Here is a 24862-nt window from a genome sequence, read left to right as displayed (position 1 = left end):
GGTCGCATTTGCCTGCTGTGTAAATATAGCCGTAGTCAACCCACACTCTCTCCACACACATCGTTTTGCATGTACAGATGAGCTGAATATTATTTACACTATGGATGCACTGATAAATTGACTCCCACTTCCTTAATTTTGGAAGAGTGGACGATACCTACATGAGAAACCGATCTTATCTCTCTACCTTTACTTCCTCCTCCAAGCTCTGAAAGTCAGCCACTGTCCCCTTGTGCTCTGCTGTGAGAGAGGGCTGACTGACAGACCTGCCCACCAGGCCACGTCTGCACCTGACAATAGTCACCCCACTGTTGCTAACATTCAGACTCCAGTGCAATATTTTGACAGGCCAGGCTTTTTAAAGATCAGTGATTGTCCATAAATTAACTACAGTTGGTGCACCCCTAATTTATACCCCTTGTTTCTAATAGAAAATGACGTAGAAATCAATATAATACTAAAAAATGTAAAAGGAGTAATAGTTCTGAAAAAGTATTTCCACTTTGTTGAAAATGGCATGTTGAATACTATTGTACCCCATCTTTCTGAGCTTGACAGCAATCACATGCTTTTGCATTTTAAATTTTTATCTTTAGTGATGTGCGCCACATTTTTGAGGCGGGAAGGCCTCCTTATCGTCAACTTAATAATTAGCTTTAGATTCTGTATCAAATTTGAAGTTGGGTCTCTGACTGGGGCACAACAAAATTTTGATATTACTTCCAGTCAGAAGAAACAAGTTGATCGAGTTTAAAGATTAAACCTAAATCTGCTGAGGGTGTGAATGATTATGGACTGATACATTGATCAGTGGGCAGTTCTGCTATCGCTCCATATGTCTTTTTTTTTTTACTGCAGTGAGCCTCGATGTAGCCAAACTCCGTCAAGTGTCCCAGCCAGCATGCCTAGGTGGGCCCCATGTGGGGAAAAGGAGGGCAGACTATATGGGTCCCATATGGGTTTGTCCGCGGGTTCCACGATGGCCCCACATGGGTTTGCTCATTTAGGGCCCATGTGGGCTGTGGCCCTACATGGAAAAAACCGTGAGTGAAACGGTGACTGGGACTGACTAGTATATATTCCACTGAGGGAAAGTTAGTTTCACATCTGCTCAAGCCCCCTGGTGGTTGAAGAAAAATCCACATATAAACCGGAAAATACAATATATGAAAAAAAAAACACTGAATGCTCTCTGGTATGAGGAGGCGGGCCAGATCCGGCATTGTTCAGGGGGCCGGACCAAATGACGTGGCGGGCCGGATCCGGCCCGCGGGCCGTAGTTTGTGGACCCCTGCTCTACAGTATGTAAACTTCTAATTTTGAAGACATTAACCAACAAATTTCTGACATATTATTTCGCTCATTACTGTGGCATTAGTAAATAGAAATAATTTTGGTTGTCCTACCTGATCTCAAACAAAATAAGTTTGGTCTGATTTAACTTCAGGCAGTGATGGTAAAAAGGGTGGGGATGTCTTTTTATTCAGTGTATGTAAACTTCTGGTTTCAACTGGATCAGTAATTGGGATTTTTTTCTTGTTTCTTTACTGTAAGTCATGAACATTTTTGTGTCAAGTCAATGATATTCCTTAGTGATATGCGTCATTACTTGTCTGTTACATTAACACAATGAAATCACATTTTAATGAAAGAACATTTACCTCTCTTTGGTCAGCCATTAACTAGTGGTCAGTATCCTCTGTAAAACTAGGTGCTACTTTAAGAATGTTGAGCATTATGAAGGGCTTCCCATTGAACACCAGGTTACAAGGTTGCATGTTTCACATGATCCTGTCTCAAAATTATTTTTCTCAACAAATTTTGGTCATTATGAGTCCTGAATGTGACAGCGAATGCTCTGAGCTTTTTATCAATACATTTCCTTGAACCTGTGTTCATTAAATGCCTCAGGAAAGCCAGGAACATTTTAAAAGACTCCTCACACCCTGGACACAATTTATTCCAACTGCTGCCATCTGGCTGCAGATACAGGAGCATTAAAAACAAGGACAAGCAGACTGAAGAACAGATTATACCTGGTAGCCATAAGGGTATGAAATGCCACATAGTACCATTTATCACCCAACTTTGTTATAATCCATGTAATTGTATTGCATTTTTTCTATAATGACAAAGTTTATTATTGTTATTATTATTATTATTATGAAATGGGCAGATTATGCACAAGAGTTGGTCCAGGTAACCCACGCAACAGCTCATGTCAGCATCTGGAAACAAAGTGTGAGTAGCTTCTCTTTGTGGCTCCATCTGAGCAACAGTTTGTTGCCTGGTTATTGCTATGCAAAATGTGGAAAGCTTACTCTAAACATGACGAGGCTTTCTGTTTCTTGCTGATATTTAATGTCAGAACTTGTTAGGATAATAGTTTTTGATGCCATTCAATGCGAGTCTAAAACCAGCTAAGGTACAGCTCAGTCCGACAAAAGTGGGGCTGCCATTTTGTTCCATTGGTCCTTCTGACCAACACCTGCAGACAAGGCTCATTTTGGCCCCCACAACATGCCACCCTGGGTGGTTGCCCATGCCACCCATATCAGAAACTGCCAGTGCAGTCAAGCATGCCAGCAGCTGTTTATATTTAAGAAATTGGTTCTATATCATGTTGAAGCTGTATAGGTGAGTTTGTTCTAGGATTAAAGGATTGTAAACTGCTGATGTTTATCACTGCTCTCAACCTGGAGTGTCGGCCAGAACATCACTTAGGCCAGGATTCAAGCTCAGGACCAGGTGTTAGGATGAGGTGGAGCAGATGGAATAATGAAGACACGAGGCAGGATCCCTTTAACTGTTCTGTATTCCAAACTGTATTACAGATCTTGATCCAATTGAACATGGATGGGCATAAAGGTGTGTTTGTGTTTGTGTGAATGTGTGTGTGATTTCATTTATAAGGAGAACACACATATCTTACAAGTTTTTCCCATGTGTTGGCACAGGGGTTAGGTTACCAAACTTCCCCACCAGATGTCAGCAACATTGGTTACGGCAAGGTGACAAAGTCATCACTGCCCTAACTACGGTATGCCTTAAGGGACAAAAGTAACGTTGAACAGAAATCACGTAATACAAACATTAGTACTCAACATCAAACTTAAACTATTTAAGGGTCTTTTGAACAAGCTGAGTTTGTCTTTTTCAACTTGATTGGCATAATAAAGTTGAAAATCTGTAGTGTCAACAGCTTCTTTGTTCCTGTAATTCCCTCTTTTGTTGTCAAAGTTCTTTAATATTTACCTTAGCCAAGCCCTTCAAAGGAAATTCTCTGAACGTTTCTTCATATTAGTTAGGTATAAAGATTTCTAGGAATAGTTTTATTTGAATTAAAAGTGCAAATACACAGTGCACATTTCTTGGTAAATGGCTGTGCACTATGCAGTCATTTTTCAACTTGAGTCAACAACTTGTTTATTGTTGATATATTCTTCACGGTGATGCGTCTGTGCAGTGTTGGCTACCATCTACCATGTCCTTCAGGTCCTGGGTATTAAATATTCTATTCTGTTACGATGATTTTGAACTTGACTGAACTGGTTTTGGCTGTTTTATGGTGATACAGTGAAGGACATCTCTTCTTGCAGTCTCCATGACTGAATAGGCATAACTTCTACTAAACATCCTCACATCAAAGAATTTGTTTCTGTGCAATGAAAAACAAATCTGTGATTTATATCACTGACTTCCCATTAGTCCATTACTGTTAGATTTGAATTGAATTCAACATGTTAAATGTTAAGGAAACAGAAAACTCCTGCAGCACCATCTTTGATTTAAGTACATTTCCTTACAAAAAGTAGTAATGCTCCTGTAATGAATTCACATTTTGTGATTTTGTAATGGCAAAGTTAATGCAGTTTAATACATTTATGCTAACAGCTAGGACGTAACGTACATAACGTCTGTTGTTGAGACCAAACATTAGATCACTTCATTTTATTCCAAAATGAAGCTGGCTTGTCCAAATGTGCTTTTCCATACCTCGAACAACTTGTGCGTGCAGAAAAGGCTTCTGTCACATCAATCTCATGTTTGTGCAAAGTGTGCTCAATTGTTGAATGATCCACAGTGACACCATCTACAGTATGATGATGTTGTAGGTTTTTGGAGGTTTTCAGTGGGTTGTCTTTGACTGTTCTCACCATCATTCTTCTCTGATAGTTTTCTTGGCCTTCCACATGTGGGCTTAACAAGAACTGCCCATGTGGTCCTCCATTTCCTTACTATGTTCATCACAGTGGAAACTGACAGCTAAAATCTCTGAGATAACTTATTTTATCCTTCCCCTAAATCATAACATTGAGCAATCTTTGTTTTCAGATTGCTGAAAACAAAGATTTCAGCAAAATCTGAAATCTTTTGTAGTGCAAAGAAGTTGATCTCTTCTTTGCATCTCTGAAGAGTGGCAACATTGGGGCCTCAAACCCCCAAACATCTGGGGGTTTAATGACAACCCCCAGATGTTGTCATCTGGGGGTTGTCATTAAACCCCCAGATGATGACATCATCATCATCTGGGGGTGATCACCCCTCAAACATCTGGGGGTTTGAGGCCCCAAATGTTGCTTGGGGCCTCAAACAACATTTGAAAGTTGTTTGAGGCCCCAATGTTGCCACTCTTCAGAGATGTAAAGAAGAGATCAACTTGCAATTAAGGCAATTAATCACCTCAAATAAGGTGATTATTTTCAAGTTGTTCTCTGGATTGACTTCTCTTTAAGCTCCAACCAATAGCATGCAAAGTAGCATTGCATCTAGGAGTTTATGCATCCTAAGCTGTGGACTACAAAAAAATTTGCAGTCAAATGTTTCACAAATAATTTACGTTCTACAGAATACTCCACAAATACTGAATCGCAAAACAGTTGGGCTGCTACTGTATTTTATAAGCATGATTTCTCTATGTGGATACTGAAGTCCACCCATCTATTATAGAAGTTGTAAGGGACGGTAGGGTTAGACGGTAAGCACTAGCATCTCTACAATAACACTGTGACTCTCTCACTATGGAACTTTCAAGCCTTTCACAGGATGGAAGGACAATATTATTCCTGCAGTGAGTTTTGGATCTTCTGATTTCCTTCCAGTTGGATGTGCCAAAATATTAAAATAATTGGAACTTGTAGGCCCCTTAGTCAGCCCTTTGATTGCAGCAGTAGTAGTAGTAGTTATGACTTGGCTCAGGTCTAATGTCTGAACTCCTTAACACTCCCACTCACCAAAGTAAATTCATCACCGTTATCCTCTTCTGTCAGAGTACAGTGCTTATAATTACTTTGAACTCCAGCCAAATATGTTGCATAGTAATACGTGTTCTTTTCTGTGTCCACAGGGAGATGGTGAATGCCTGGTTTGCTGAGCGTGCTCATACCATCCAGCCATCTGTCCCTAAAGAAAACTGTTCCCAGCAGCGAACCCACCAGTCCTCCTCAGATCTTTGCCCCTCTTCTAACTCCACCATCCTCTCTTCAAGCCTCACCCTCCTGGACAACCGCTGCCCCTCCCCTGCCACTGTACCAAGCCCAGCTCCTGGTACCCCAACTCGCAAAATCTCAGCTTCAGAGTTTGACCGCCCACTAAGACCCATTGTGGTCAAAGACTCTGAGGGATCCCTCACATTTCTGAGTGACTCGGAACGGGAACCCGTCTCTCTCTGTGGTTCGGTGATGGGAGAGGGTGGTGGTGATGATGGGAGTGGCAGGGAGGTTGATCGCTGCACCAGGCTGCTGGAGCTAGTAAAGGAAGTATCAAGTTATCTGGATGTGACAGCGCTCTGCCATAAGATCTTCCTACACATCAATGAGCTGATCACTGCAGACCGATACTCACTCTTTCTGGTAGGAACCGGAAAAGATACATTAATCCAAGCTCATGCTTATTTCACTCTAACACCTTATTTTTAAGTGGATCCCAAAACCAGAAACCACATTCAGAATGAATCCAAAAGTTTTAAATCCAATGATTTTATTGCCACAGTAGCACAGATTGTAATATTTTTCAATGAGATGCAACATTGTTAGCTTACTGTTTTTTAAATTTCTCACTGTGCAGTGCATGTTATCCACGAACGCTTAGCAGTTTTCCCCAGAAAACTTGCTAAGGTGGTCGACCGTGTTTTTGTATAAAAAGATGTTAAGCTGACAGGAAATATAAAATTTTACTGGGTATTTATGTTACTGGCAAACATTGTCGACAACAAACACAGCAAATCAAAAATGCTATAAATGCTGTCATTTTAACACAGACCACAGATATAGAAATGTAAGATTTGTTTATTAAAAATATAAATGCTATTGGATTTGATTTAGTGGTTGCAGCAAAGATAAAATAAAAGATTTCAAATTGTTTAATATTTAAAATTTTAAGGAGCTGGCAAGTTTACTTTGTAAAATTTCACAGCTATAGTCTGATGCTGTGAGTTTAATCTTTAAGATTGAGTTCTGTTTGTTCACAAATACATTTCAGTAAATTACAATTATTACTGATTGCTTTTAAGGTTGGTCATTTAAACAAAGCCCCTTTTCCCAGAATTTAATAAAGGTGTGCGATCCACACCGAGGTAAACTACAGAGATCAAACTGCGACAGCGTGCACTGGTGCCAGCAGTGTGATTGGTGCACGCTCCCCTCCTGGCTTCATGTCTGGAGGGGATTCTGTCCTGCCAGTGATATATGCAGCGCGGCAGTCTGGCTTATTTAAAAACAAAACAAATTATTATAAAAACAAAAACAAGCATTGCTTAGCCTGGGAAAGAGGTGGGGGGTGTTCTTATTCACTGGGGGAAATCCTGAATTTAGTGAATGTTTGCAGATAAAGTTCATCAAATGTCAATATAAAACACCATGTCTTAGACATTCAGCCAACAATGGCTGTATGATGGCTGGACATTTGCTGAATGGCCACACACTGAACGTTTAATAGTACGGTACTTAATTTTGCCTTTCAGTGAACATCGTCTACAAACATTCACTGAATGTTTATGTTCAGAATATGTTGTCTGAACATTCAATGCTTCCTGCATTGTCCCTACATAATTAACAATGCTCACAAGTTCTGAATTATATTTTCTGATTTCTGGGAAAAGGGCTTAATGACATAAGAAAATACCTTGAATTTCAACCTTCTGCAAAAAAAATCTAGGTTTCACTTCAGCTGCACCTTGTACTGGTACTGAAACATTTCATGGAATTGTTGAAGAAATAACACATCCAAGAAATTTACTCAATCATTTACTTCAACACTTAGCATTCTAGTTATGTAGTCAACACTTTTTAAGGAAAAGGATTGTTTATTTAAATAAATATGTGAATATTCATCTAAGTAAAGTCACAAGATTCCTAAGAATTGCTTAAGAAAAATTTGTTTAAAAATGCACTGGGCGGAGTTGTGTGATTCAGAATATTTTATTCACTCAGACACGGCCTATTACTTTAACCCAATATTCTTGTGTTGCTTTTCATGGATTTGGTTTGGAGTTTAGTGTAGAAACTTTGTTTAAACATTTCTTGGTTACATTATTTTTGTTGACTCGATTAATAAGAAACAAAGTTAAAACATGACATTTCAAATAGCTTCACTCTCTATAACTATTTCTATGTTACAATTCTATTAAAAATGATTTTCCTTCCAACCTGTTTTGTCACATCAAAGTTATGAGCTTTAAAGTATTCCATTAGAATTTTACAAGATCGACCAATCCACAGGAGTAGCTGATTTTTTAGCATAAGGAAAATTCCGCATGATTTTTACACAATGTGCAATGTTAAGCTCACTTTATTTTAATATCCACTGACAACTCGAGACCATGGTCTTTAGCTGTTAAAGGGTGGAGGACCTACTCTGGGTCAGGGATGGGGTCTTGTCCTACTTCTTTGTAAAATAGGGCAGAAATTTATGACTGCTTAAGTAATCAATTACTTTATCAATTATTGGACAACTAATCAATTAATCTGATTAATTTAAGATTTTTCATTGAACTATTTAAGCTTATTTTACACAATGTTAAAAGTACATTAAAAGATGAAAATGAAGAAGTCAATCCATCAAATTTATGTGTGCAGCACGTCACCTACAAACAAAAATAAAAAGGCATGAAAACACCATAAAGTCAACAATTGAGAAACCAATAAAAATACATTTTGATGAGTACCATCATCAAGATCATTAATGTGTAACAGACCAGGTTACATAATCACAGGAACCTGAGGTCAGGTTTTTACTTTACTGTGGTACTAAGCCGCTAAGTGATTTATAAACTAACAATATTTTAAAGTCTCTGAGCTACAGGGAGCCAGTGGGATGATTTTAGAACTGGGTGGTGTGCTCTATATTCCTGGTATAAGTGAGAACGCCATCAGCAGCGTTCTGGATCAGTTGCAGCTGGAGGGTTAGGGTTAGGGTTTTTGTTTTGGCAGACCTGAGAAGACATTGATCCGGCAGAAACATTTGTCTTTTAATCCTGGAAATGTTCTTCAGATAACAGAAGGCTGACTTTGCATCGGTCTTTATGTAGGGCTGGGCGATGTATCGAGTATACTCGATGTATCGCGAGTTTTTCTACTCACGATTGTTAAAATGGCTATATCGCAACCATCCAGTATAAATTGTTCAAATAATAAGCTTTCGCCATCAAATTTATGGTTTATCCAACAACCTATGAATGTATCACCAGTCCCTCGCCCCTCCCAACTTGAAAATATTCTACCAATCACACTGCGCGGAGAAAACAAACAACATGGTGATAGCGACAGTTTGGCGTGCCGTGAATGAGACGGAAACTGAAGAGGAATGAGATTAACTAGTCTAGCAACGAAGAGAAACAGCGCTGGATTAATAATTTGGTAGTAGTTCAGATTAGTTCAGACCCCACATGTTCGTCACAATTGCTCTTGGTACTCTTTTGACCCATATGCAAACACACTTAGAAGAAGGAAGCAGAATTCAGAAAAGTTTATTAAAAATTAAAGATCTGAATGTGGAGTTATGGTCAGGCGGATCAAAGTCAGGAGGATTTGGCACAAGGAGATTATTTTAAAAAAAGAAATTATTTCCTTTATTTAACCAGGTAAAATCCCAGTGAGATCCAGATCTCAAGAATTACTTGGGCAGAAATCTGCAACACACAACAACCTGGTTACATAACAGTAAAATATATGGACAGGTTTAAAACAAATTTAAAAAACTGTTTAAAAGCAATGTCATTGATTAATAGAATCATGTTGCATGAGTTTAACAACTGCCCAAAAAAGTTCCAAAGAAATAATATCCAAAATCTTTAGTTCAGACTGGAGCTGATTAAATACTGCAGGAGCCAACACACTGAATGCTGCCTTCACATGGAACATGCAAAAGATAAAATAATGTTATTGGAGCATAAAGAATAGAAAGTAACAGATTGTTATAGGAGAGAATTTAAGTAGGTTGGAGCCAAGGTGAGTAGAATTTTATAAATCAGGATCAAGTGCAGAGCTGGCCCAAGCCTTCACCCTAAACAAAATCTGTTTTTGAGGCCCTCTATTTCTGCTATTAACGTGGAATGCTGCAATCAACAGTCAGATGATTAGATCATTTGTATGCCTGTTATAAACTATTGCATCACTGAGTGTTATTATTACCGTGTTTCCCCGATAGTAAGACACCCCCGATTGTAAGACGTATCGGGGGTTTCAGGGGGGTCGGCTAATATAAGCCGTACCCCGAAAGTAAGACATATGTCTTACTTTTCGGGGAAACACCTCTCATCTAGCTGCGTGCCGCCTCCTGCCCACGTCCGCACCGCCCCCCTCTCCATACGTCACCGCGCCGTCCCCCTCTCCATACGTCACCGCGCTGTCCCCCTCTCCATACGTCACCGCGCTGTCCCCTGCACTTGTTACTGCCGTTAATTTTATGGTTAAAACAAAAAAATCGACAATTTTTTTCCAATATAAGACATACCCCGAAAGTAAGACACAGTGGGGCTTTTGGGGATAAAAAGAAAGTAAGACACTGTCTTACTTTCGGGGAAACACGGTATCATATCATATAAGCATCTTTAATATAGGATACATTTATCAGCCTGCCAATTTGTTGGCACCGATTTCCTTAATTTTAGGGGATTGGTTATCAGCCAATACTTGCAAGTGAAACAGATTTTATCCTCTGATAAGATCTGTTTAAACCTCAGCAAAGGTTTAAAAATCAGCGTCTGTCCTCTTCTGCTCTGCAGTCAGAGATGTGACTGACAGACCGGCCCACCAGGTCAGGTCTTCACATTTGCGGTTAATAACATTTTCCCCACTGTTGCCAACTCAGTGACTTTCTTGCAATATGTAGCAACATTTCAGACACCAAAAAAATTGGTATCGACCAAAATTAAAATCAGCAGGTCAGGCTTTTTAAAGATCAGTAATCAGCGATCGGCCAGAAAACTGCAATCAGTGCAGATCTACTTAAGATGGAATACACACACATATTTATGACATACTTTGATTAAATGAATTTCTCATAGGCGTAATTACAACAGATAAAAGTTTAATTTATACCAGGTGAGTCTTTCTCGTATGAGTTTGTGGACCAGTACTGGGTTGATTCTGAGACTTTAAATAATTTTGACAGAAATTTCACATAGCTTAGAAATTGAAGTAAAAAGAATGTTTCGTTGACCACATAAATTATCAGCAGCAAACTAAGCTAAGTGGCAGCTTAGTTTGCTTATGCCTTGGGCTGGCCCTGATCAAGTGATTGTCTCTCCGTACGCTTAAACCTCATTCTGCTTTTGCATACAACTCACAACGATGTGTAAGACGCCTGCTACCTGTTACAGACCTTAAAGCACAATGATAGACAGTATTCAAGGACTCAAGGCATTTGGTTGAAGCATTATGCAAAACATCGCCATAATCCAGGAGTGTTACTGATATTTTTTTTCTAGCTTTGAGGGCCCATTACAATAATAACATCCAATCTTCATTTTTAGTGTCTGTAATAAATTTTCAATGTGTTTTTTAAAAGAAAGCTCTATCTGAAATAAAACCAAGATATTCATAATTACTGACAAACTCAATTTTGTGCACCTAGAATAGCGTTTTTTAACGGGGGTGCCCACCAGGGGCTGATCAGAGGACGGCAGGGCGCGCTGGTAGAAACATTTACAACAGGAGGGCATTTGCTCAAAGGTAAATTTTACCCCTACATGCTCAACAATACCAGCTTAGACTTTGAGCTACTTGCTAAAAACTGAGATGTGTAACATAAAAACATGGACTGTATCGATGCGACAGTCCATGTTAGATGGCAGTTCTCCTATTCAGTGTTTGTAGCTTCTTGGTGCAGCTCCACGCTCCTTCTACTGGTAGCTTCACCGCATCAGTTCAGCGGCACTAACAGCACTTTTAAATACTGACTGGTCAGTATCGGGATTTTATAACATTGTTGTAACGGGTTTACATCAGTCAGTGGCGCAAAAAGTGGGTATGCAGCGCATGCAACGCATAGGGGCGATGCACCAGAGGGAGCGTCAAAACCCCGTCTGGAGGGGGTGGCGCCCCGATGATGCCTTCCACTTCACCGCTCCCTTACGCTCCTTCACCTCGCGCACATGTAAATGTAGCGAGTTTTACCTTTCACGTGCCTTCGTCTGGGGGTGTAAACATACAGTCGCTCATACGGATAGAGCGACCGTATGTTTTCTACGCTCCTTCACCCTTATGTACCTTCCTTTTTTGGAGGGGGGTGTGGGGGGGGCACCGATTTATGTTTTCGCATCCACCTGAATAATATGTAGTTGCGCCCCTGACATCAGTCGGTCTTTCCGCATCGATATGTTCCCTGACAGAAACTCTCCGTAGGGGGTATGTGACAGGGTTCTCTTATGACTTGGACAAACAAAAAAAAAAGACTGCCCAAGGCCGGAGATCACTGTAGTGAAATTTATTTAGCTTTTCTTTAAGTGAACAAAGATGGCAGGTGCAAAATATATACAAGGACGGCCAAGGCAGGTTAAAATCAGAAAAACAGCAGCACCTTCAATGTGACTTCTCAGGAGTCTAGCCACTAGGGGTTGAACGACTACATATTTTTTAAGGTCGACTACATCATGATAATAGTTGAGTCGATGTCGACTAGTCGCGGTGATGTCATAGTGACGTAAGCGCAAAAACCCTTCACAACTACTTGGAGGCTTTATCAGCTATTTTCACGGCAAATATTGACACTCCTCCCCTTCTCCCGCTTTTACTAAGTCTAGTATGCAGAATTAAAAGAGCAATAAACAGATCATTCTTCGTGAGTATTGAAGAATTGAAGGGTGGCTATACTCTTAAATATATAAGTAAGAGAAATAATGCACGGAGACGTAGTTCTTGCTGCTAGGCCATAGACGAGCTGGAGATTTATTACACTAACACGGATACCTCGTTACAGTTTCATCAGTTCAATACTCAAAAATCTTCCATAGTCTCAACACAAAAACTCTCCCCGAAGTCTTAACATCAATCTTTTTTATACCTTCTCATCTTCATCAGTGTGTGTTGGAAAGTTTCAACCAATGGCGTGCTACTGTTGTTTACCAGAAAGATTCTGGCACGTTTTATACTGAGTGTGTATTGGGCGACCTTTAAAATATTTTGGACCCCACGAACTCAACATCTGCTCAATTTCAGAATTGCTGAATAGGACAAATTATCCTTTCCAAGTCCTTTTTTTGGTTCCATTTGCGCTTCGCACGCAAATGGAAGGAAAGGAGGTGGTCAGGTTGACCTAGTGCGAAGCCAAGGTCTTTTTTCACAAAAACACTCTTTATATACTATTTCCGCTCTTACATAATCCCCCTTATTCCGCTTTCAAGTGGAATCCTAATTAACCTTAGCAGTTGTTTTTGTTAATTGCTATACTAAGTTTACATATCTACCTGTGAGTACAACTCTGTATATAAACCTTAGAAATATATATAAAAGTCACTTAAAAGTGAAATAAAGTGAATAGTGGGGGTAAACATTGTTTTCATGAGTAACTGTAACTAATACAACAATTCCAATACATTGATTAAACACACGTGGTCATTGCTTCCATGAGTGTTCTTCCATTTGTATAAGGTCGAAAAACCCTGTTGGCCTTTTGTTGCTTTCCAGGGAAAAAATTACCTTCTGACGAACTCACCTAGTCCACCTTCTTTCATTTCCTTGGAAAAATCTGTTTAGTCATGTGATTGCGACTAGTCGACTTGCCCAGAAAAAAGTCATTGCAGAGAAAAGAATCAACGAGTCGACTAATTGGTGCAACCCGTACTAGCCACAGACTGACTCCCTGTGGCGCAGAGCCCTGGTTTTAAAGCCACAGGCTCCGCCCACAGAAAGACCAAACAAGCAAACAAAAACAATTAAACAATTACTTCTAACTCAAATGAACTCTGAAAGTAAACAAAGTAATAAATAATACCAAGGGAAAAAAGAAAAATATCTAAATAAACTTGTAATCAAAAATACAATAATCAATTTAATAGAAAACACTCAGTATGCTCTGTTGACGTCACTATGTCATCACATGACTCCCTCCCGGTGCGCCACAATCCGGAAATAACCCTGCTTGAAAACAAAACCGGGAAAATGTTTGGAACTGAAAACAGGTTAGGATGGATATGCTAACTGAAGCAGGAACACCGCGTGTGCACCCACGATGAACCGCATCAGTTTAAGCTGCAACAGAAGTAAGTTAGCGATTGTGTACGTTTGTGTGTATGTGTGTGCGGGCGTGCTCGCATGTTGACACGGCTCGTGGCGGCTCCTCCGTCACAGGGTAAAAAAAAAAAAAAGACGCACACTTTGCGCAAAACTCAGAAACAAGCAAGAGAATCGGGACATCGAATGGAGCAACGAACTAGATGTGAATCGGGGCATAAAAACAGAGAATCTGACTCTGATTCACGCTGAACAGTGAAAAGAGCTCATACTGGCAGGTCAGGTGAAACGCATGATGATGAGGCGAGGCGGTGCAGCACAGCAGGTGAATGACATGATAAGTGAAGATGGTGAGCGTCAATAAAAAAGGGAAGCAAATTAACAACAAGAGATAAACTAAAGAGGACAAACGGTAAACTAAGAAAGGATAGTACTAATCAAAGGAAACTAAATGGAAATGAATGAAGATCAAAATGCAAGAATAAACTAAGAAACTAAAGTAAGTATGGAGGAATAAACATGACAAGAACTTTCAAGCAATAATTAATACATGGAACTCTGGCAAGAACAAACAGACACTATTTTCGGATCAAAGCTTAGATAAAATTGTGCCATGTGTTTGGGAACACATCTAGTACTAATATTTTACAGATTGCAACAGTAAGAAAATAATCACTTATTTATGTTTTTAATTCAATTTTATTTTGTATATTTATTCAATATTTTTCATGTCAGCTTTAACGTCATGATGCGACTGTGACTGCGAAGTGACTCCATGACACTTTCAATTTGACTCATTAGGATTTGATTAAAAACCAGATTTGTTCTTTGTCATTTTTGTACAATAAAACTGTTAATCTATAAATCAATAGACTACTGAAAAATATCATCCATGGTTCTGTCCCATATTTGTATACCATTAAAAGGATCTCGAACTTTTGTTTTTTCACTGAAAGCTCTGGTTTACACATTAATGTGATGTGGGTGAAATGTTATAGATTATACTCTGATGTCCCATTCTCCTGAAGGCAGCACAGAGCTGCACCACCAGAAACTCACAGAAACACTGAAGAGAAGAAGAGTTATGATTGATATAGTTAGTTTTATTCATGTTTTAATGTTGCAGAGCACTGTCATTTTTGCAAATAGTTTAAAGTTTAAATTGGTATATATGTGACTTATCTGTCCATTTTGTGCTAAATTTAGCAACTAACATCAGAAAATGGCACAGAACAAGATTCTTTTTCACTCTTATAGACCTACCAGTTTCAAGTTGAATGTCATTTTGCATTTTTCTTAGACACCTTTAAAAATGATTTTTATTCCCATGGCTTTTTTGTACTTTGGAAACTAATAATTCAGTAATGTTTTTCTTTTAAGGATTTTTGATGATAAACACTGAAAAAACAATACAAATCAAGACAGCAACAATAATGATAATAATATGAATCATAAAATAATATTCAGTGCAAGTAGCTTACATCTTCTTTGATGGGGGCCGGTGAAGGACCTGGATAATGGATAGGGGGGTGCTTTCCCAAAAAAGGTTGAGAAACACTGACCTAGAGCTTTGGAAAACAGAGGCTTTCCCATTGCATCTCGGATTTATCTCTTATAGATAATTCTGAATGGAACTGTCTTATTGTGTAGATGAATGGTGCAAGTCTTCTCGGGAAGGTGATGAAAGGAATCCGGGAAGTGAATCAACAGAGTGGATGGAGGAGAGGAGAACAGTCTTTGGGTGAATTTTTTTCAGTAAGGTTGAAGGAAGCTGTGTTGTGGAGATGTTGGAGAGTGTACACATAACTCAGCAGCAGATGGATTGGATGGAGCCAGCTGTGGAGGATAGACCAGAATCAACAGAACTTGAGCGGAATGAGAAACCAGAACAACACTAACAGAATCCAGGCTTGGAGATCAGTGAGAACCTACACAAAGAAATATTAAAGGAAAGTAATATTCAATAAGAACCAACAATAGGTGAGACACTGGGGTAACTCGGAGGGTTTACCAGTGCATGATTAACTCTCAGATGTCAAAGTGCTGGTAAGGACAGGTTTAATCTGTGAGACATGAAAGGTGGGATGAATCTGGAGGGTAAGAATAAGGCGGAAATGAAGAGATGTGGGGCTGATGATGCAGTCCATTTTGGATGGACCTATGAATTTGGGAGACAGTTTTCTGGACATGGATTTTAGTGGAATGTCATGAGATGAGAGCCAGATCTTTTGAACAGATGTGTACTGGGGTGCAGGAGTCCTTTTTTGGCTGGCAAAAAGGTGGTTCTGCCCTGCGCCATAATTTGGGATATTTACGGGAAAATACTAATATGGGAGCACAGCAGGAAAGGGGGGGTAAAAACAGTAGTTTCCCAGCCAAAAAGGGGGACTTGACAGGTATGCCTTGTGGAGAGATGGGATACCTCTCTCCATCCATCTACCTGTGGAGATGGCATACCTGTGGAAGATGAGAGCAATACTGTGACTTATATTGGGATTGGGGCAGAACTTTGAGGTGTGAAAACAGTGAATGAGACGTGCTCGGACTGAGGTTAGGACATCGGTGCAGTTCGTAAGTCTGGTTCCGGGATTAGGTTAATCTCGAATGGTTTGGCTCACAATATTTTCAATGTACCATGAGAGGGTACCCATAGTACATGTGGGAATGATTGGCACTGGAATCTTTTCTGTGTCATCGATGGAGTACTGACAAGAGAACATCTGGTTTTACATTTTTAGATCCTGGACGGTATGCAATGGGCAAGTTCAAATGTGAGAAGAACAAGTATCTATGGAATTGATGTGAATTAAGTCTCTTGGCAGATTGTAAATAAAATCAGTTTTTATAATCTGCCCGAACCACCACAGGATGGAGGGTGCCCTCCAACCAATGGCACCACTCCTCCAGAGCCATCTTAATGGCCAAGATCTCACAACCCCCCAGATCATAGTTTCATTCTGGGAGAGACTGCCTGTCAGAGAAAAAATCCCAAGGATTAAGCTTTAGGTCTGTCTCAGAATATTGTGATAAAACGGCTCCGACCTCCATTTCAGAAGCATCCCTCTCTCCACGAACTGCTTTTGGAAATCAGGCTGAATGAGTGTGTGCTTGTTTTTCCAGGTGGGTGAAGACAGCTCCAACAGGAAGTTTTTGGTCAGCCGGCTGTTTGATGTTGCTGAAGGATCCACATTGGAAGAATCATCCACCAGCTGCATTCAACTAGAGTGGAACAAGGGGATAGTGGGACACGTAGCTTCCACAGGACAGCTGCTCAATATCAAGAATGCATATGAGGTGAAGTCTGTGCTTTTTTTGTAATGTGTGGTTATTTTAAGCATGGTTTTTGAGTTTCTGTCTGTGCTCTAATAGTTGGGGTCAATTAGTTGTTCTTGCTGACAGAGTAAAGGTCTTGACCACAGCTCACAGGAGACTAAACCAAAGAAAGCGAAATTGGGTCAAAGGGCTCATTTGAAGGCTTTATCCTTACTATGCACACACACTTATTTGCTGCTGTAATGACTATTTTAGTAAAGTGATCTACATGGTCATATTTCTCCAGCTACCAATTGAAAAAAAACTATTTACAATGGTGCTATCCATCCATCACTCCATCCATCCTTTTGGTGTGAAAAGGACAGAATAATTTTTTATTCTGTCTGTCTATGTCTTTCTCTTTGTCTCTGTCAAATGACACTAATGAAAAAACAGCAATTTGCAAAATATATGTCCGTCCATCCATCCATCCATCCATCCATTGCCTGACCATCCATTCCTCCATTCAACATCCATCCATTGTCTATATATCTGTCCATCTGTCCATCCATTCTTGTATTGCCTGACCACCCATCCCACAGGATGAAATTAGGTCTGATAGGAGTCAAAACCCAATGACGACTCAAATATAACTCCTAGATTTTTTTTACATTGGATTTGCTTACTGAGCAAAAAAAAGTAACTGTCTGAATTTAGAATGCAAGTGACAGGAACTATTATTAAGGTATTTGTCTTATTTGTGTTTAAAACATTTACAATCCTGACTAAAACTAGACATATTCTGAATAATAAATCACTTCATATTCTATACAACTCTCTGATTTTGCCATATTGTCCAGAAGTGTGGGGATTAATTCCAAAAGCTCTTTACATCCACTAAGTATCCTACAGAAATGAGCCATTAGAATCATCCATAATGTTGGTTATTATGAGCACACAAACCCGTTATCCTTAAAATCTAGAATTCTTCAATTTGAAGAGCTGGTGAAATTTAAAATCGCTTAAATTATGTTTAAGGCATCTAATAAACTGCTGAGCTCAAACAGAACATGTTTGTAACAGCTGATCAACATTTCAAAAGCTCAAGTATGACCACAGCTGTTAAGAGAGCGCAAGACTAAACAGCAGCAAGAGAAGGAGGCTCATATCCCCTACTCCAACATCTCCCTTGAAAAACTTCTAACCATACAGCCAGACAGAGATTCTAAGAGGAGCAGCAAAAGCAAAAGAAGTGGATTAGCACATGATGTTCAGATATTTGTTGTATTTTTTTGTCTTTAAAGGATAAGTCCTTTTTTGAGACATTGTTTTGCTTCGTCTGACAAGAGCTTTGGATGCGCACTTCACTTTGCAGCTCATGTTACCGGTGAATCATGTGGTATCAACTGCGGCCACCAGGGGCCCCCAAGAGCATTTTATTTTTTTCTTTTTATCCATAAAATAATAATTTCTAAATACATGGTTTAATTGTAAGACAGTCTAAAACTGTCTTTTGTGTTGTGAGGTAGCAGCAGAATAATCAACTCACTAGTACTAAAGATAACTGTAGTAAAGTACACCAGCCATGATGCTTGTCTATTCTTCTTTATTCATCTTCTTTTCTACATAGATCTCTGCACAACTCTTTACTCATGCTACCTGGTGGCAACATTGTGAACACAACATTTTCCCGTTTTGTAAAATGACTTACTTGTATAACAGAAGAATACAAGTTTCAATGTAAATAAGAAACATTGAGTAAACTTGTCGGAGCAACCTGTAAGTATTAAGATAAAATGTATGTTACCTTAGCAGATAGCATACGCAATATCAATATCAATATCAAAATTCAACAGAAAACTTCTGTAACCAAAATATTGTAATATCAGTATTTGCAGTCAGACATGGCCATAAACGGATATGCTGCATATATTTTTTTCTTTTCTTAACACATTAATAATTAACCTGTCATTCACGAGAGGACCCAAATTTGGGTCCTCTCGTGACAGGGGTGTCAAACTCCAGTCCTCAAGGGCCGCTGTCCTGCAACTTTTAGATGTGCCTCTGCTGCACCACACCCAAAAAGAATAATTAGGTCATTAGCAAGGCTCAGGAGAACCAATCTACACAGGGAGGAGGTAATTAAGCCATTTCATTCCACTGTTTTTTACCTGTGGCACATCTAAACACTGCAGGACAGCGGCCCTTGAGGACTGGAGTTTGACACCCCTGTCATTGTGAATGACAACCTGTGAATGAGAGGTTAACTTTTACTATCAGCACAAGAGCCACAGATTATTTTCAAAACAACCAATATAACAGCGTAGCATCTTATCTTTAGAAAACATTTGCATAGGGTGCTGTAGTGGCGTTGGGGCAAAGCATATTATTTAACATTAAAGTTATTTAAAATATTGAATATGACTTGACATTTTAATAGAGGGTAGTGTGTCTCATGTAAAAGCATGAATTACCACTTTTCTCTATCAGTTGGTCACAAGGCAAGTCATTAATTAACATTTGTTTGACAGGAGTGTTTGGTTCGGAGATTTGTTGACAGTCTCTAAGTGAACCTCTGAGCGCTAGAGGAGGGAGCTAGACAAGTGTTTTTCAACCTTTTTTGACCAAAGGTACATTGTTTTAATTGAAAAAATCACAAGGCACATCATCAACCAAAAATGTAAATTAAGATACTCTGTAGCCACCAATATTACACATATAGTCTTTCTTATCAAAGTGCCTTAAATAGGAATCAAACACAAAAGTTTATTTTTTATCATATTTTACATTTCTTATTTCAAATTGCACGTAACATGTCCACTTCAAAAATACACCTGAACAGGGCCACAACACTGTGGTTTTAAATTTAAAGAAGATCTAGAAAACTTCAAAGTGTTTTACAAACTAATCCACAAGCATTCTTTTAGCTGGAATAAAGAAAATAATTCTTATTCTGAAAGAAGCAATAATGTTTGGGAAAGATTTCACTTCATATTCACTGTTACAATGTGAAGAGTTGCATGTACAAAATGTCAATATCTGTATATTTTACCCATCTAGTATGAAACCTGTGCATGTTTGGATGAAAACAGCTGATTTCCTGGCAGAAATTGAAGAAAGACAAAGCTCTTCCTCAACAGCTCTCAGTCTCTCTCTGGTTTCAGTTTTTATAGTATCCAGGCTTGAGAAGCTCACTTCACACAGACATGTTGAGGGAAATGGACCCATGTTCTTTCCAACTACTGCTGAGCTTCACTGTCTTTTCCATCACTGTCGTCAGTCTTGCTAGATACGATGCTCTCACCGCTACCTGCAACATTCATGCATCACTAATTCTCTTGTTTTAATGTAAAATGCTCTGTACCTACTGCCATCTAGTGGTAAGAAAATTACATGATTATGCCACTCTGTCTCTGCTGTAGTCACTACTACAGCAGAGACACTCGAAGATGGCATTATTTGCAAATAATTCATTTGTTTTCAAAAAATCTTTTAAGACCAATTACCAGACTTTAGAGCGCACCATACTATAAGCCGCTGGTATCTCTGCTGCTCTCGGTTTTCCATAAGGACCCAGCAGAGGGCAGCAGAGGGCTGAGTCATAATAAATCTGCTGGATATATTAAGGACGCAGCCCTCTGTCTCCAATGGTTTCGTTCACGCCGAGTTTACGTGCAGCGGCTCTATTTCCCTCCTGCAGTGCCAGATTGACAGCCCTCAACTTACAAGCTGCATCATCTGAGTTTGAAAACATTTCTCTGTCGTGCCTGCTGCTAGCATGTGCTTGTTCTAAATGGAAATTGTTCTTCTTTGATTTACAATTCTGACTTCTAATGATTCACTTCCTGCTAAAGAGCCCCCTGGTGGTTGAAGAAAAATTCACAGAAAAGCTGCACCAGGCTACAAGCCGCATGGTTCAAAGCTTAGGAAAAAAGTAGCGGCTTATAGTCCGAAAATATGGTACCGTACGTGAAATTGTATAATTTCCACGGCACACCTGACGTTCACTGCACAGTGGTTGAAAAACACTGAGCTAGAGAACCGCTGGCCAAAATTAGCGTTCATAAATCGGATCAACCTTGAGTTAAACGCCGCTTGCTCAGTGGATATTAGAATATCCAATATCCAACTCGAAACTAACTTCTCTGCAGTCAGTAACACAATAAAACCACCGGGATAAAGTTTGTTTTGGTCTGTGGCTTGTAAAGATGGCACCGAGCGAGTGCGCGAGATGTAAACACCCCACAACATCTGACGCAGTGACGTTGGTTCCAAAGCTCTATTGACCAATAGTAGAGGAGCTGGACATACAAGGCAGCTCTCCTCATTAACATAACAATGCAGCAGAAAAAGAGCAAGCAGAAAAGAGAGAAGGGGAAAAAAAAGACAAAACAAAATATTTACTTTTCTTGACAAAAACGCATGTTTAGGGGAAATGAAAAAGAAAATATATACATTATTTGACGGAAACTCGTGTGTAAGGAACAGGAAAAACAAAATATATATGTATGCTTTTATTTCTTATTAAAATATATATTTATGCTTTTATTTCTTATTATGTCTGTTTTGGTCCTCCATAGTGGCTTGCATTAGCTATGATAAAAGCTTATTGTGTGGAGGTGTTGACTCATGTGTCACAAATGTTCTTCAACGGTGTGACCAGAATCGGCTTGTTCCAAGAAGAACAAGCCGATTCTTCTGACCGGCTCTTTATTATTAACGTTAGGACTGGAGTCTCACTGAGAACCGTTCTGTTCTTTGTTTTTGTAATGCTCAGTGCACACTGCAGTATCCATTATTATTTTATTTTATCAATTTTATTTAATAATTGAATAAATAAAATACAAGAATGTAAGATCACACAGAGCGCATGCTCATTGCACTTTGATTATTTTCATCACCTGCCATCGGTGCGCTACCTGGTTTCACGCAGCGGGAGACAGAGTGACAGTGGTGTGCTTCTTTTGCTTGGTTACTTCTTGCTTGTTTCTCCTTGGTCAGTGTTCATAGTTGAGCGTTGTTTTCCATTGGTGCATGGTCATGATTGTTATGTTTAATGATTCAGACAGTGGTGGTTCCTGACATTGGCCATATGAGCAACTACCCAGGGCTTTATCTTGTTTGGGGCGACATGAGACCTCCGCAGATTGTGGCACAGATATTGAAGCAAAACAGAACAAAAAAGAATTTAAATTGATAATTATTTATTTTAGCATTTTAGCATTAATATCTAGGTGTTTTTATATGAGAATGTGGATCTATCAGATCAACTTTAGAAGCAATTTTTAATCATATTTCACATTTAATTGTCATGCAGTGCAGGACACTGGTCTTGGTCTTGGTCTTGACTCGGTCTCGACTTCCGTTGGTCTTGGTCTCGACTTGGTTGTTTTGGACCCTAAAAGTCTTGGTCTTGTCTCTGTCTCGATGCACTCTGGTCTTGGTCTTGGGTTAGGTGGTCTTGACTACAGCACTGCTTGTAGTTGAAGATGTATCAGTTACAAGTAGGAGTGTAATGTTTTGATAAGTGTGATGCATGGCATTTCTTACAATCAACCAACAAATAAGGTACACAGACCTATTTTCTTCTTAACAGTCACTGGCTGAAAGTTGTGTGGATGTGCTTTTGGCACTTGAGTCGGCTTCCTTACAGTTTTTTTCTCTTCATCAAAAAGAAGAGAGTGTGCATCCTGACTTGAGTTTGTGTAGGACTGCATTTTCACCTGCTTGGTTGAAACTCTGTGGTGGAGTGAAGCTGTATTAGTGAGTGTAAGTTGCTGAAGTGGTTTTTGAAGCTAGGTGAAGTCTGGATCTGATGCTGATGCATTGTTCAGCCATTTGCTGCTCTTGCATAAGGTCTGCTTACTGTCTGTTGACATTTAAAGTTTGCACACAGCACATAAGAAGTCAAAAATTAAACAAACAGTCCATTCATTTGCTGCTGTGCTGAAGTGTAACCTCCGTTCTGCAACTTTTGAACAGTTTGTTTAAGTCAGGGGTGCCAAAAGGAGGTCTCTGCAGCTGTGCTTTGAGTTGGAGATGGAACCAGTTCCATTTTTAACCCAGGAACACTCCTACACAAAAGTATTCATACCATCTGAATATTTTATCACACTAGAGCCATTAACATGGATGGGTTATATTGAAATTTAATGACAGTAGGGGTGCACCTATTGCAGTTTTCTGGCCAAACATTGATCTTTAAAATACATGAACTTCACCAATATTCCCCAAAATATTTTTAGCTGGTAATGCAGCCAAATGTGGTGGAAACATGCATTGCTCCAGCAATGTTGAGGGAAAATACATTCCAGACTTTTCAGACCTTCATTTACTAAAAAACTAATTGCAAACTATGCATCGTTTTTTTTCTTTCACTTCATCAATATACACTACTTGCAGTTAGTCTGTCACATGTAATCCACATAAAAGAGTTCAGAGTAGGGGTGACTGATATAGAGTTAAAGTTTTATCTCAATATTTTGTGATACTATTGTGATTATTCTAAAAGTTGCAATAAGAACTAGTCACTATTTATTTTTAGGTAACTGTCTTGCTGACATGGCAATAATGTCCCCAGAAACAGAAATACTGCTCTTGATAAACATTCCCATATGATTCTTTAGGACACCAGTCACATAAAAAAGTGTGATTTATATCACTAAGCTGTGCACAATAAGTGCATTAATCATATTTTTCTATTTATTGACTCTGACTGAACTAACAGTTGAGAAAATCGTAACAATAAAAATCCTGACAGTATGGGCAGTATGGGTCTGACAATATGTCCTAAAGATCATAATATGGAATTTATTGTGACAACAACAAATAAGAAAGAAATTTATCACAATAAATGATAAACAATGCAATAAATGCCCAAATGTAGTTCAAGGGACATGAACACTTTACAAGCCCCGTGTACTTAACTTAATAGCTATCAGAATTGGTCATATTTTGCACCATACCATGTTGTGAAAGAACATTATGTTTGGGACCAAAGTAACCTCACTTCATACTAACAAGATGACTTGTGGAACGTCTGCCTCCCTAGGACCCAAGATTCAATGCAGAAGTTGACCTGATCACAGGCTACAAAACCCAAAGTATCCTCTGTCTACCCATCAAGAATCACAGAGAAGAGGTGAGGTGGCATATCTTTACACTCTGTTCAATCCTTTCTGTGACTGATGAAATCAGATGCTGTGCCACAATGGCAGCAACCTAGCTGTGGATTTTAAGGTGAATAATGTGGAGGTAGTCCTTCTCTTTCTTTATAATTACCAATGATTGGAGCACGGGGAATCTTTGTGGATCTGCATGATCGTAGTCCATGCAGATATAATACTGCCTTCCCACTGGACTGTTATACTGGTGTTTTCAGCAGTTTTCATGTTATGTGAAAGATGGGTTGTGTAAGTTCTTGAGATTTGAACCTGTTAATTAGTTAATTTTCTTCTTAGTATAACATTTTGGGTCCCAGAGGGACATGGTCAAATGCCTTCTCCAAGTCCTCAAAGAACATGCAGACCCTGCTGGGTCCTGGAAGGTGCGTGGGTGGTTGGGAGGGTGTAGCGCTGGTCCAGTGTTTCACAACCAAGACAAAAACCACACTGCTCTTCCTGAATCCGAGGTTCAACTATCTGTCCAATGGACCCTCCTCTCCAGAACCCCTGATTTAGACCTTACTAGGGAGTCTTAAGAGAGTGACCCCTCCGTAGTTGGAACACACTCTGCAGTCACGCTTTTTGAATAGGAGGACCACCACCCAGGTCTTCCAGTTCAGGGGAACTGTTCCCAGCAGGCACGTGCAGAGGGGGGGGGCTGGGGGTGCTTGAGCATCTGCCCTTTTTGCTCCTTGCCCCAAAGTGCCCTTTTGGTCAATGTTTTTTTTTTTTTTTAATTAATTAATTAATTAATGTATTTTTTTGGTATTATTATTT

General features: G+C 39.4%; 1 protein-coding gene across 1 annotated transcript in view; it reads left to right on the top strand.

Annotated features, from left to right (window-relative positions):
* pde5ab (phosphodiesterase 5A, cGMP-specific, b) overlaps window positions 1–24862 on the top strand; it is a 139259-nt gene that overhangs the window by 1457 nt on the left and 112940 nt on the right. Inside the window, exons 2-4 of the mRNA XM_088015949.1 lie at window positions 5348–5852; window positions 16791–16964; window positions 23974–24063. Of these exons, the coding sequence (XP_087872075.1) occupies window positions 5348–5852; window positions 16791–16964; window positions 23974–24063 (769 nt within the window). The remainder of the gene's footprint in view (window positions 1–5347; window positions 5853–16790; window positions 16965–23973; window positions 24064–24862) is intronic.

The sequence above is a fragment of the Poecilia mexicana genome, unplaced genomic scaffold (genome assembly GCF_051168715.1).
Source record: "Poecilia mexicana isolate PSO_F unplaced genomic scaffold, ASM5116871v1 scaffold_18, whole genome shotgun sequence".
NCBI lineage: Eukaryota > Metazoa > Chordata > Actinopteri > Cyprinodontiformes > Poeciliidae > Poecilia > Poecilia mexicana.
Note: the sequence above shows the minus strand (reverse complement) of the source record. Positions and strands in the feature narration are given on the sequence as shown.